The 15,623-nt window shown below is 34.4% G+C and overlaps 1 protein-coding gene across 1 annotated transcript in view; it reads right to left on the bottom strand.

The window, feature by feature from the left end:
- Positions 1 to 137: 137 nt before the first annotated feature.
- LOC129805190 (uncharacterized) overlaps positions 138 to 15,623 on the bottom strand; it is a 92,660-nt gene continuing 77,174 nt past the window's right edge. Inside the window, exons 3-6 of the mRNA XM_055852950.1 lie at positions 5,192 to 5,415; positions 651 to 941; positions 387 to 595; positions 138 to 311 (exon numbers count right to left, since the gene is read on the bottom strand). Of these exons, the coding sequence (XP_055708925.1) occupies positions 161 to 311; positions 387 to 595; positions 651 to 941; positions 5,192 to 5,415 (875 nt within the window). The 3' untranslated portion in view covers positions 138 to 160. The remainder of the gene's footprint in view (positions 312 to 386; positions 596 to 650; positions 942 to 5,191; positions 5,416 to 15,623) is intronic.

Genomic DNA, 15,623 nt, shown 5'->3' with positions numbered 1-15,623 from the left:
CTTCATAAAATAATTTAAAAAAAAACACCCTTTCTAAAGTATTGCCACTTTTTTAGGAAGCTTTTTAATGATTTTAATTAATTACAAAATCAGTGAGCTTTTTATTTGGTATTCAAGCCATTTGTGTATTGTTGTTGTATAGTATCGACCGATAATAATTTTAATTTGTCTTGAGAAGCCAGTCCCTCAGTGGAACGTGACTGAATTTACGGTGCATTTGACTTGCTGCAAAAGCTCCGGATTTTGTCAAATACTCTGGCTTTGGGAGTTCGGGGTGCTTTTTGAGATGCTCAATGAACAACCTCGTGGACCTGGAAAGAAATGCAGATTGCATCAGGGTAGTTAGAAGTGTGATTAAATACTCTAAAAAAAAAGGAAAGTCTCACTGCAAGTGTTCAATTCCTCTAAAAAGTGTCTCTTTTGTGCGAAGATCCTCGGGGAAAATGGTCTTGGAGGCTTCCACCTCCCTCACTTCCCGCTTCCGTTGACGCAGTGGAACGGGAAGATTTTTCCCAAAGGCAATGTATCTTTCAGCTTTTCGATTCTCGATGGCGTCCCGACGGCGAATACGTTCCACATTTGCTGCAAGGCTCCGCTGAAAAAGTGAATCAGGCATTGTATTGAATCCTGGATAAATTGCTCTGCCTTACCTCCTTTCCCAGACGGTATTGTTCGAGAATCTCCTCAGGAAGGACATAGAGGTCCTTGTAGTCCACTTCAAGTCCTCGGAGGGAATCTCCGGTGGCTAGTACTGGAAATAGTTGCTTTATTCTCTCTTTCGTCACAGTCCTCGAAGTCTTATCACTGGCCAAGGAGTTTAGCCAGTCACTGAAATCCTTCGCAGCCAAATCCACAAGGTCCTCCACTTTATCATGAAGGGGTAGCTTATGCCAGGAATTCTTGTCTACTCTATGGAGCTTTGATTGCCACTTGACACGCTCCTGAAAAAAAGAGGGTGTTTCTATAGCTTTGTGATTTCTGGATTTCACTTTTACGCTTATCAGTATAAACAAGCTCTATTTGATAACAATCTCCCAAACCGCGCAGTATCTTTATTAAGCGACTTGAAAAAGACTTCCTGAAGTTATCGTGGTCTTTAAAAAGTCTTTCAGTTGAGATTTATGATTTTCAGAAATCAGAAATTGACTTTTGAGCTATGCAGTGAATTTCACTGCAGGTAAAATTTATTGAAAGTGTTTTTGTTTAACTCTGTAATTTTATAATTTTTTATAAGGCTTGGTAACTGAATTTTTGGGGTACAGAGTCCGGTTCGGGATTACTAATTTCAATTAATGATTACAGAAATTTGATTTCTCAGATTCATGGTTAGTAACTCATTCAAACAGTTGCAGTTAGAAATTGCTGTATTTTTAGACCTTAATTACTGTAATAATTTACTGGTTTACTGCTCCTAAAAATCGTTTAATAAATTTACTGAGTCACTAAAGTAATTCAGATTTTACTGCATTTTTGTGTTTTTTTTTCGACCCAGTAAAAGAGTAAGGTATATATTGGGTTACAGGGACTAGTAATAAGGTATCAAGTTACTGTTCACAAAAAGCAGAAATCACGCAAAATATTTCTGGAATACGCTTCTCAGTCTAAATAACTAATAACTGGAAAAATATAATCTGTCACTGGGTTATTAAATCCAGTAAACTAGTAACTAGTAAAAAGTAAACTAGTAAAAGAAAGGTAACTTTAACCCATAATACACCTAAAAAGGGTAATATTTACACCGTTTTCTGATCAATACTGCAGGGTAAAATTAACATTTCCGGAATGTTATTTTAACTTTTTCGGATTTCTCTCAATGTAGGAATTTAGTAACAGAGAGAAGGATTCTAAAACGGATTTTTGGCCCCATATTTGAAGAGACGATTCCGGAAACTATACAACAACGAGAGGTAAGATAGTTGTAACTGTAGTAAGGCAAGTAACTTCTCGATAGGCTCCGGTAGGCTGGTCATCTGGTTCATCAAAGGATGAGCTGCTGATCTTGCAAACATGAGGAGAACCCAGGGAACCCAGCCTATAAAGCCTTTTCGGGCAGAATCTACCTTCAAGGAAATGAAGTCGATCTTGTCTTTGACCTAGTGACGGCGTGGAATTCATTACGTCAACTCATTACGGGTGCGTAATCGGAGAACAGTAGAGCGTAACAGGATAGAGTAGCAAAGCGTCCTGAGTCAGGCCAAAACAAGCAATTGATTGTAGGGCCGTTTAGTTAAATAAATAAGTTGTCCTCTAGCAAAAATTTACGAGACTGATGCCTTACTGCACCTTAGTCATCTAGTGCACTTTACTCGTACTCTTTATATTTAAGTATATCTTTAAATATTTACTAAAGAACGGGTTCCAGTACCGTAGATACGGGTGATATTGCACTCCGGGGGTGACTTTGCAGCCTTTTTTTTGTAAAGCTTTTCTTAAATTCAAGGACTTATAGGGATGGCCCACTAACCATGCTTTGAGTATCCTCTGGACGTATTTAAACATTTACTGAACTACGGATCCTAGTACTGTAGATACGGGTGATATTACTCTCCTGGGGTGGCTTTGTAGCCTTGTTTTTGTGAGTTTTTCTTAAATTCGAACATTTATGGAGAGTCTACAAACCATGCTTTGAGTATCCTCTGGACATTGTATCTTTAAAAATTTACTGAACTACGGATTCCAGTACCGTAGATACAGATGATTTTGTACTCCGGGAGTGGCTTTGTAGTCTTTTGCTTTTGTAAGTTTTTTTTTTTAATTTAAAGATTTGGGGAGGGTCTACAAACAATGCTTAGGGCATCTTTTGGCATTGTATCTTTCAACATTTACTGAACTACGGATTCCAGAACCGTAGACACGGGTGATTTCGCTCTCCGGGGGTGACTTTATTAAATTCATGCACTCAAGAATAGTTCTTAGATCATCCCTATAAGGGGTGCAAAGTCAGATCTGAAGTACAAAGTCATCTGCATCTACGATATTTTACTAATGATTATATAGAATTCGTGGACCTGGCAATCAAGTAAAAATTTGCAATTTCTATTTTATTGAATCTATTTCTGGACAACTGGACATTGATTCTAAGATCCTAATAATTTAGTAAGGAATTACTAGACAAAGTAGATTACGACTGAAAAAATACTGGATTTTACGGTCCGATAATGCAGTAATCCTTTATTATCCATCTAGGTTCTGAATCTCTGGACTAACTGGATTACAGTATTGAGTAACCATTCGCAACCCAGCAAATAATAACTGAAATATAGGATTCAGTAATAATGCAGGGGAATGTAGGCATGGTTCGCACAGAGTGAACCTTCAAACGATGCGAATTTTCTCCTTGTTTTCAAAGAGCTGACTTATCATTTCTCATCTCGTTTCATGAGCTTAATAATTATCTATTTTATGGCTAAGAAATAGAAGTAGATTCGTTTAGAAAAATCAATAATTGTGTAATGAATGATAATTATAGTACGGTAATTAAGAGTGCCTTTACATCCTTGCTTTTCGTAACTTTCTTTTTAATTCTAGCACTTGAGAACGATCTTTAGACCATCCTTAAGTGCCCTTATGGTCACTAGACCAGCCTTAAACTCTAGCATTAAAGCAAGGCTTGCGAAAAGCAGGAGTGTAAAGTCACCTGCAACTACGGTACTCTAATATTATAAATTATTGTGTAAAATTTTAATAATTTCATCTCTCGTAGTCGTTAGAAAATTGTATTGGGGTAAGTGTGCCAAATTGCGGCATAGTTGCATGCAAGTGCCAAAGTCTCAATTTTGAAATTAATATTTTTAATTTAAATTGAATTTTTTATTCCTTCTTCTTAAGGAGTGTTGCTTGGACCTTGTAGACAGTTTGACGTCTTCATTTTCTACAAAATCAATCTTAATACATTTTAAATGTAATAAAAATGTAGAGATAGTTTTGGTAGCCTATTTCGGTCACCATTATTCACATAGTCCTCTGCCCTTCGGAAATTATTGCAATGTGTTTTTAACATCATTTCATTTATCGAAGCTACATTTTTTTTTTATACATTGTATAATCTCTAAAGTATGCAAAAACTAAAAATTCATGGAAATTCGAGGAACAAAAAAGGTGGTCGGAATTGCAAGCTGGCCGGAATTTGGTACACTTATCCTAAATTCGGAATTTTTTCAATGTAAATTTTAAAAATGGACCCTCTATATTTTCGAATGAAATAGAAATCAAATAGTAGGGGAAAGTACCCAGGCTTTGCACGGTCCCAAGCATCATAATGACTATTTTTTTCTATGTTTCTGAATAAATGTGACTCGACAATGTATTTTAAAAGCAGAACACCTTTCATTAGTTTTTAAAATATGGGTGCAATGAGTCCCATTTATTGAAAAATATAGGAAAAATTTAGTCATTATGAAGCTTGGGACCGTACAAATTATGGGCACTTTCCCCTATGCTGTTTTAGTATTTTAAAGCAAGTCAAGAACCAAGTTAACCGCAGTAGAATATTACACAGTAAAAAAATTTTGGGGCACTCAATGGCTCAAGTGGTAGAGCACTCGCTCTATGATGCAAGTGTCCCGGGTTCGAATACCCTTTAGGTCACCAGGAATTTTTTTGGCGTTAAAGGTGTTCGCATTGCATCCAGTGAGCTTCACTGCACATTTGATTCCACGCACATGGGACTGACAACCTCATCCCGTACAAGAAAAAATAATAATGCATGTCTAGAAATCCCCTTGCGGGAAGGCCTAGTTCCTTCATGGAATGTTGTGCCAGCATTACTATTATTATTAAAAAATTTTTGACCGCTTTACCGTGATTTTCATTGTAAATTTTACATTGAACATCTAATCGTGTGTACTAATACACATTTGTGTAATTTGTACACATTTTGTCAGAAAACTGTGTAACTTATACACGTACACCTTTTATTTGAAAACTATGTAATTTTACACGAAATATGTAAGAAAATATTCAAAACTGTGTAATCATTCCCAGTTGATTACACGGTTTACAATTACATAAAATTTAAATTACACATTTTAAGATTACACGTTTTGTTGAAATACATAATTTGTGTAACATTACAAGAATAATCGTGGTAAAAAAGCAAACGACGATTTACTGTGTATGGTTTGTATTGGAAGGAAAATTGAGAATTATATATTCTGCCCGATTTAGTCCTGGGCTCCCCTACTGTTCCTACCTTTCTGGGCTTTCGAATGTATTCTGAAATCCAGTTGTTCTTCTCCACACCGAGCCTCTTGGGTAGTCCAACGGGTTCAATCTTAATGGCAAAAATCTCATTCTTTGTGCCATCTTTCTTGGAAGGTTTTGTCTTGAGAATCCCCATGATTGTGGTATCGGAATCTTCGGACTTTTCGGTATTCGTTTCAATGGAAGACGTATCGTCTTCTATCTGAAACTTATCTGTTAGAAAATCCAGTGGGATTATCCGCGAAATTCTATTTTTTAGCTTTTCCGGGAGTGGCTGATAGAGCTCTGCAGTGATTCTTGGCTTGAATGACCCCTTAGGAATATATTTGATTCAGTCATTGGAAGATGTTGAAGTGGTAGAACTGCATTAGTTACCTTCCTGGATGACTTCTCTATTTCCTCAATGAGTCCCCTCCAGTAGTACTTTTCTTCTGGATCATTTTTTTCGTATTTCGATGGACAGATTCTCTTCATTTTCTCACTCACTGCTTGATCGATAGGCAAGGTTTTCTCAACTGAAAACAGCCACTTGTTGCATTCACGTGCTTTAGAACTTAGCAAAGACCCATTCGTGTTCTAAAGTTGGGAATCTCACGTGTAGAACTTTTGCTAAAGCTCCATTCACAATAACTATTTCATTTCAGTGCGAAAGTTTTTGTTAGGAAATCTCTTGTGGTTAATTTTGTAGTTCGGAGTATGTTTAATTGCGTAAAGATTTTCACCCCAATAGTTTCCTTCCTCTCAAGCTTCCTGTAAATTTTCTGTATTTTCCTCCAAGAAAAGAAGTTTTCAGAGAAAATCGCTTAAGGGCAATTGCTCAATTTGATGGTCCATTTGGGAGGAAATGCAGAGGAAAAGTGTTTTGGGGGAAAAGTATACTGGATGGGATTCTGGGATAGAGTGTGAAAATAGTTTTTCAGTGATATTCATTGTCCAATTCACAATAATTGCGAAAAAATTTCACAAGTTGAATTGAATTTTCTGAAGCATTTCAACTTTGTTGCAAGTTTGATTGCTTTCAGATTTTTTCAATTGCTTTGAAGGACTTTTAAGCCATCTCCAGAAAGGGTTTGGTTGGTCATTTTACTCCATCCAGAACCCACCTCATCCTCCTCAAAAAGTGCGAATAAGCAAGGGATGAGAATGGATTTTTGTCCCCATTTTATTCTGAGGTATAAAAGAGAAAAATTTGTCGCTGACATTGGAGATGGACGAAAAAATTTGTATCCAATGCTTTCACCTCTCATGTATTTTTGTTCCAACGTTGGGGTGGATGGGGGTCCAGTGGCTGTGTTTTGGGGGATGAAATCACGAGTGAAAAATCTGCGGTTGCAGATAAAACCACACTTGTACAACAGTCACAGATTGCACGCTTGTGATCTCTCTTTTTTTTCCATCCATTCTGTATCATATTGTTTTTCTAGAGACGCTGATGCTTCTTTTTCATCTGACCATGATATATAGGAAGCAATGTGGTTGAGAGTAAATTTGATGTCTTCTTTTGTCCTCAGAGTCGACACGTGGAAAAAATCGACGTAGGGAGAGGAAGGGCATTCCAGACATGATCTAAGAGTTAATTCTTTATCCTGGAAATCGATGATAGTAGGGAAGACTGGGACAAACTTGTCAAAACACATATCTAATTCTTTCACGAGCTCTGAGAAAACTGAAACGTTTTGTAATAAGCATACCCAAGAAGCAAAATAGCTGCCTTACAGAACTAAGTGTTACTGTGTTATCACACTTGCACATTAAAATTTTAGTATGATTCACATTAATTGTCGCTGGTGAGAGTCCAAATGTGTAATTTGTGTGTTTGAATCATTTTATATTCAAAATTTGATCTATTTGTTGATAAAAAGGTAGGCTTGACCCGCAAAATTTGATATAAATTGATTTCTAGCATTAATGTGAAAAATTAATGCGATTTTCTCTTTAATTTTTTAATGTGAAAAATATTTATGCTTTAGGTAAAGTTAAGCTTATTTTTGCAGGCCAAGTCCACTTCTTTATCAATAAATAGAAAACCCCCAAATATTAAGTGACTCAAAGATACAAATAACATGTTTGGACGCTCACAAGCGACAATTAATGTGAATCACATTAAAATTTTAATGTGCAAGTGTGATAACGCCGTTAAACAAGCCTTTTAGTGCTTTTTTAAAAAACTTAAAGTGGGAATTATCTGTGGAAATTCCTATAGACGCTCTTAAGACCCTTAAGAGTGCGCCACTTTACTTATAGTAATCTCAGTGATGGAACCAAGAGCGTTATAAGTAAATAAAAAGATTTTTGGTTCTACAGTGCCTTACTTAAAGATTTCTACTATTCTATTCTATTAAGAAAAAATTTACTATTTATTCTATTAAGAAAAAATTGTTTCTTGGGTATTCTTATAGGATATTTACTGCTCTACAACATTGCAGAAGACTATTTTCCTCTATGTCGAAAGAAATGTGATTTTCGAATCATTTTCTAAAGGTCGATTTTGTGGAGATTATCAATATTGCTGGGACAAATTTTGTGAGTCTTCGGATAATTTGTGACATTTTACTCTCGCAAACGTTAAAAATATCAAATTATATTATTTCATAGACCTTCTTCGATGTTGTATGTTTCTTAGAATTCGAACAAGGAATTTAGAAAATAAAAAATAACAAAATTTTTAGCCCTATTTTTGAAATATTTTCCTTGAAGAATATATCAATTATTACTTACTTATTACTCAAAACAGTGGCCTCTCAACATTTCATTTTTCCATACGTTTTTGAATAGAGGCACTGAAGACTATTGGCAAGTTTTTTCCTAAAGAGAATTGACATATAAGTCTGATATATTTCGAAATCGTGCACTAAAAGCTATCTAAAAATACATATTTCACAATGCTCGCCGAAATAATACAAGAACTACAAGCAAATTTGTTTAAGACGCGGTGTAATAGCTGCAAAATTTTTGCAAGGGAAAGTGAAAAATATCTTCACTTTTTATTAGGCTTGATGGGCCCCTGCTCAAAATTTATGCACTGATGATTATTTCCTAAAGGATTTGGATTCTTTGAAAACAAAGCCGCTATCTATTTCAGAATTTTACAAAGATTCTTCTCTCAAGAAATCTTTTTGTTGAGAACGACCACTTGGGGTAAAAAGTAACAAAAGGTATGGAGCAAAAAGTAAGAAAAATCAAAACAATTTATGATGTCTCACGGCAAAACAAAACGTCAATGCCATGTGTCGTCGTGTAGTTTGCATTGGTCAAACGATTTGCAGTCTTTTGTGCGTTTTTTTCTAAAATAGCTTGAGAAGTGTTTTTATCGTTCAATTAGAGAAAATAATGTTTTACAAAGATGTAGAAAAATAAATTTCCTATGAAAATATGTTATCTAGGTATTTTTTTTAATTTACGGAATCCCGTAACAAAGCGAATCAAAATGTGATAGTATCTTATGCCTGAAACTATTTGCCCCAGCATTTTTGAGAATGATTACAAAATTACCTTTTAAAAAACAGCTCGATAAATATATTTCCATACAAAATAGAAGAAAATGATTTTCACAGAGTTGTAAAGCAGTAAATTTCCTATAAAACCGCGTTAATTAGAAATTTCTGGGGCGTTCGGGTAGTTTGTAAAAAAATAAAATATCCGTTTTGTGATTTTTTGCCCCAATCTCCCCTATTTATATTTTCTGTAAGCCAGATATTCCAAAAATAGGGCTCAAAATTTCATTATTTTTGTTTTACATAATCCTTCCTCGAATCCCTTGAAACTTTGTAAGTTTAAGAAGGTTCATGAAGGCTATCTATAATAAAAATTTTAAGCCTGAGTTTCTTTTATTTTAGAAAATAATGAATATTGAAATTTTCGTTTTGACAAATTCTGCCCCAGTCTCCCCTACACCAAGAAAATTACGAGGCCAACTCTTAGATTTGGCTTCTGATTTAGTATCCAGAACATCCTCCAGTTAGATCTCAAGTTTTCCTGGTAAATCTTCATTAGAAGCAGACTAATTAGAATTAAGCGACTAATCAGAGAAATTATATTTTTAATTTCTTTTACAAAAAAAAATTATTAAAAAGTTGTTCCTGAAAATGTCCCACAGATGGGATTATCATGAACAGAAATAATGAATCGAGTTCGATTGAAAGTGAAGTAGTAGAATGAAAATCAACAATATTTAAGATATGGGACAGTAGACAACTTTATCACAGCTTAAACTTTTTTCATGACTGTTTTCTTAAGCAAATACGAACCATGTTCAAACTACCTGTGCCTCGTTAGTTTCTCTTGGGTATCGGCTATCTATCTATTTATCTATTCGTAGATAAATATTTATTTTGCTTAAAAATTGTATTTTCAAAAGTGATTAATGCTTGAAACTACCCCACCCTCCCCTAAACATATTCCATTTTGAATGAAGAATATTGTCAGATGTTCAAAATCAGTATCTCAAGCAAGACTACTTCCTTAAACGGTTATCAGGGTATTGGGTTACGATACTAGAGGAAATTGAGGTAGCAGTAAATAAGGGGTAGTTGTAAACATTGCAATTCTTTTAATTAAATAATAATAATAATAATAATTTATTTCTACTCTTACATATAAGTGTATAGGAATTTTATAGTCTTTACTAAGTGTTTTATAAGAAATTAATTAATTTAATCATATATAGAAAATCCATTATTCTTTTCATTAACGATTGCTTATCTCTCAAAACAATAATGTGTATACTTTTGTCCAGTTGTATCCTTGTCCTTTCGGGTTCAAATTGTATACAGTGCAGAAGAATGTATTTTATACTGTTTGTCGTCGAGATTAAGAAGAAGAAGAATGAAGAAGAAGAATGTATTGTGAATCAATAACAAACAGTATCGATAGAAATAAAGTAAAAATTTAGGTACTTTTATGCTCAAAACATTTATAAAAAAGTTCTTGGCAAATGAAATATTGCTACTCAGAAAACTCTTTAAAATTTCCGAAGTGGTCGGGAATTTTGTGTATAAAAGTCGCAAATATAGAAATATTCGTCTTCAAAAGTTTGTTTTTCGCAGCAGCTATACTTTTCTGTAGGAAAAGCTAAATATATCAGGCAGGGCATTATATGAAAATCAAGCAGTAAAAGACTCTGCAAACGTAATTATAGAATTAAGCTGAAATAGGAGAGACCGGGGCACAATTAGTTGATAAATGAAATTTTTCTTGGTTTATAAGTTGTGAAATTTGTTTGAATCAGACCGATTTTAATGAATAAGAAGAGAGGTGTTAACTAGAACATCCCGCACAGTCCAATTCTACGCCTAGATAGTTCTGCCCCGACCTCCTCTACTACAATTTCATTCAATATTAAAAATAAAAACAGAAATGTATAGACATCGTTAGAGAAAAAAGTTTACGGTGTCTTATGCAATAAAAAGTTGGAAAGATTATTTGCATTTTATTTGAAAGTACGTACGACGATTGCGTGCCAATGCAGCAAAGAAACATATCAAATGCACTGTGCAGTGTTTTGTTTTAACCCTTTAACGACGAGATACCTTTTACGGACTGAAAATCAACAATAAAAATTAAACTGAGAAACATAATCAATGATAAGTCTTACATTTAACCTTGGAAAATCCAACAGAATCTGATTCGGTGTATTTTGTGCTTCTATGAACGATAGGGATAAAAATAACCCAAAACTTTAAGTAATTTTTCTGACAATATTAATGAATAATATTTTTCGCTTCAATGAAAAATATTACGTTTGAGTATTGTAGTTTTTAGTAGTTAAAAAATAAATAAAATCAATTTTGATTTGAATATTATATATTTCAAATATTTAATACATAGTAAATAGCTAGAGACTTGCAAAAAATATTCTAGATTCCTTCAACTTTCTACTTTACAATTATGTACAGAATAAGAAAAAAATAACTTTAAGTAGTCAGGAAAAAGTATTTTCTTTATGGGACTCCGATGTTCCAATTGTCCTTAAAGGGTTAAATCAGTGCTTTTCTCAAGAGAGAGCACCGTCACTTTACGTCCTTTATTCCATTCAATGGTAGCAATTTATAATTAAATTAAGACTAATATTTTTACTATAACTTAACGCAATAATGGATAAGATTTTGAGGCTCTTATTCAGAATTGTTTTTTTTTGTATTTTTGTTCACAATTTGTGTAATATTGAGCTATAAAATAATAATTCCATTACTGTTGGGCATTGTCTAACGTACTGGGCACACTTTAGAATTAAGCTGAGAGATTGCTAAACGTAGTTAAATGTCGTAGCTAGCGGGCAAAATATGGAAATTTAGTCAAATCAATATTTAGATTATATTTGTTAAAATTGAATTTAATGAGCAGATTTAACATTTTAATTTGCTGAATTCATATTAATTTGAGCAACCACATTTATGCTATTTTAACGTATTTAAATATGTTTTTGTAGACATAGTATTATTTTAATCAATAAATTACTGAAAAGCCATCAATTTAATTTGTTTTTAATGCAAAATAACGCAAAGGATCAATTTATCTGAAAATTAATTTTAATAAATTGAAAAAAATCCTAATGTGATAGCAAGTGATAGCACAGTGTCGTATTCATTGTAATCGGGCTTGTTACATTCTAACATTTATCTGTGTGAAGCACCAAAAATAGAGTGAAATAGTTTTGTAAGATTTGCCCAATCCATCGTTTTCAATATGAGATGGTGAGATTCTGAATCAAATAGGAATTTTGTCTCCAAGATGAGAAATCCTAAAATGCGTTATGGAATTGTGTGTAACATCTGTTCCTTATTCTTCGATTCTCTCATGGTTTCTTGGGAGGGTTTGTGGAACTCAATGGGAAGATTTTGGTGATTCTTCAGTTTAAATCTTGCAGACTGGCAATAAGAGATTAGGATGGGGACAGAAGGAACAGCAAAATTCACGCGAATCACATTTTGATTTAATATCCACTGATTGCCATTTGATGATTTTACCATTAAAACACTGATGTCTGTGATGTCGGTTTTATTGCTCACTTTTGTCGTTGCAAAATTTCACCAAAGGTATCAAGAGGTGGGTAAATCAGGGATTAGGTGTACTTTGGAATCTGTATTATTCTGTATTATTGTATTCTCTGTACATAAATACAATTAACATTGAACTAAAGTTCGTAAAATTCTCAAATGAGAAAGGAATAATTATTTTAAAAAAATTGTGGGATGCTTGGAAACCTATCGACTGTTTAGCGAAGAAATAGATAAGCTGAGACACCCACTGTTAAATACCAGATAGCTGTGTAAAATCATGCTAAGTTCCGATTGTATGCTCAATGTAGCTTAGTTCTTTTGCTTGATATTTTCAAATTTCAGATTATCAAATCAAATCTTTTACAAATAAACCTTGTGGATCTAAAGTCTATAGTAAAACCGTTTAACATTATGCACTTGACGAGCTTCTTGCTGTGTGTCTCAGCTTAAATGAGACTGCAGCAGATTTTACAGTATTTTGTTAAAAACAGTCAATAAAAAATGAAATTTGATAACTCTTGAAAGATTTTTGGTAGGGTCGACTGAACACCTGTTTGGTAGGAATTTCGATAATATTGAAATTTACTTATGTATCTAATAAAATCAAAATAATATGACGTTTTTTCATAAAGCCACCTCTTTCCATAAGGATCAATGTTTAAATTTTATATCCCAAATGGTATTTACAGAATAGGGTGCCAATATGTCAAGACACAAGTTCTTACGGAGTCATCACACTAGAAAATTTCACATTAAATTTAAAGTGAAAAGTTGCTCATTAAAACTTCTGGAACCACTCGAAATCGCTGATTTAGTCAGGACACATTGCTAGAATTGCTCAATGTCATGATGGCACACGGGTTGTCAGATGAATGTTTTTGTTTTTGAAGCATTTTAGTCGTTTGAGCGAAAATATGCGATTTTAGTGAAGAAGAGGAAGTTTACCTCCTGTACACTACTTTTATGTCGTGCAAAAGGACCCGCTAAGCGAGAAGAAGGAGTTTGTTGGCGAGACATTGGCTCCCAACGCGACCTTCATATGGTGTCGTTGAAATTCTCTGGGACGATTTTTTTGGACATAATAATTTTCTCCGGATGACTTCGGAGGATTTTAAAGAGCTGCTTCAAGTCGTAGGGCTTTATTTTCAAAAGAAGACTACGAAAATAAGGGAGCCAGTATTACCCAAATCCCGACTTAGGTGTGAGTTCCGACGATTGGTGACTCAATTTGTTGCAAAAGGCCTGAAAACCATCAGATCGGCCGGCTGCCTCTATTTTTTTGTATTCCCGGAAGTTGTAGTCCCAAATGACGGTTTCCTGATGCACAGCCTCAATTAATTCGGCCACCATCTCATTTGCCCACTAAATCCTAGAAGTTTATGAAGGAATATATAATGTAGATCGAACACATTTTTGTTTAGCTTTTTTCTTACTTATCTTCCGCACCTATCTTTTTCAAGGTCTTTTGTCCTTTCTTTTTATCAAAATTTAATCACGAATAAATTGGTGAGAAAATTGTGGCGCAGAAACTACCCGAACGACTGCAATAAAGTAGTACCTGATGAAAATTTAATGAGCAAATTTTGCTCATAAATTTGCTCACTTCTCACTAATTTACTCATTAATTTACTCTCTTAAAAAAGGTGTACACTACGAACGTATACTGTTCACCCTTGGAAGCGACAGTTTACTTTAAATATCCCTTTCCTGTGTCATTTATACCAATGAAGGATTCGGAATTGATGACAGTTGCAGTGAAATTTCTCAACAGAGATAATTGTAAATTAATGAGAAGATTCTTTTTATTTATTTCACCATCAATACCATCAGCAATTCCAGCTTTTCTCGTTAAATCATCAATTTCATGCAATTGGGAAGTTAAAAGTTGGTTTCGATAGAAAATTGCAGAGAGAGTGGAAAAAGTTCCTGCGAAGACCTGAGACAAATGAAGAGGAAAGAAGGATAATTTCCCAAATACAGATTTTATACTTTACAGCAATGAGTTTGTTGTTGTGGAAACGTGAGGAAAATGAGCAATTTTGTGCTGGCGGGAAAGTTTTTCATTATTGCAGAGGATGCCTATTTTGTGAATGTTTTGTGTATCAAGTCCAAAGAAACTCAATTGAAGACATCATCCAACATTGATTACTGCTCAAGAGTATTTGCTGAAGTTGCGGGGGCGGAGGGGGATGGAGGGAATGATGATGCAGAGGAAGAAGTTTTGGGGATAGTTGAGGGTGATTTGTGGGGATATTGAAAGTTATGTCGTTTTCTGTGTTAACAGACAATTGATCAAATCAATCAATGCGCCAAAAGCCAACAGTGTACACATATTGGCCAAAATACAAATTGAATAATCTGGAGACACCATCTCTTGTGGTCAAATATTTGCACCCGATTTACTTAGGTCCCATATTCTGCCACATGAACATCGATAACTCCTCATACCTTATCACACATGACCGATTGGACAGTGTTTTAGGGGAGGAAATCTTCCGACAAGAGTCACTGATGGACTCCCTGGCCTTATTTATAAGAGGGGATTTATTCTTAGCCACTCTCGCCTTTCTGTCCTCTCAATAAAGTCCGCAGGGGGAGGGGCGTGGGTGGAGGGTTAATGTGCCATTTGATTGACTATTTATTCAACCATAATCGATTCATTGGCCTTCGTCATTATTCCATTACTTCGTCACTTCCGAAATCGATTAACTAGCGTACGGTTTTCTGTTAACTTTTGGTGGGAATAGAGTTGGCAAATTTCAAGAAATTTCATGAATTTCCGCCTAAAGTAGATGGCGACTGCTGTGAAATTTTTGAAATTTTACCATCTCTAGTGGGAAACGTTTAGGAATTTTGAGCAGATTTACCTCAAAGGTAGAATCAAATAGACGGTCAAATTCGTACCGGTCCCATCAAGAATTTCCTATTTTTCTGTGTGTAATGGCCTCTACACACTAAAGAAATTTATGTCCATATTGAAGCAAATTCCCTACGCTAGTGCAGGAAAAACTCTTGAGTATGGACATAAATTTCTCCAGTGTGTAGAGACCATTACACACGGAAAAACAGAAAATTCTTAAACAGAAAGTCTCAGGAATTTATTTTCAAATCCCATCCTATGAATGCCAATACCCTAATACTGTATCCTTGATCATTTAATTTTAGTTGAAATTTACAAATCTCAGGATTTTTTTTTCATTTTTCAGCTAGGGTAAAGTGGTACAAGTTGGACAGTGGTACAAGTTGCACAATGGTACAATTTGGACAGGGCTTTTTGTCTTGATAAATTTATTACTTCATTTTTATTTGTATATTTTTATTGCTTTAGTTTTATAATTTGGTTTCTTGTGCTTAAAAACAAATTTTGTACTGTACTTATCAAGAAAAAAGCCATGTCCAACTTGTACCAGCGAATTGTCCAAC

The sequence above is a fragment of the Phlebotomus papatasi genome, chromosome 3, assembly GCF_024763615.1.
Source record: "Phlebotomus papatasi isolate M1 chromosome 3, Ppap_2.1, whole genome shotgun sequence".
In the NCBI taxonomy this organism is placed as follows: domain Eukaryota; kingdom Metazoa; phylum Arthropoda; class Insecta; order Diptera; family Psychodidae; genus Phlebotomus; species Phlebotomus papatasi.
Note: the sequence above shows the minus strand (reverse complement) of the source record. Positions and strands in the feature narration are given on the sequence as shown.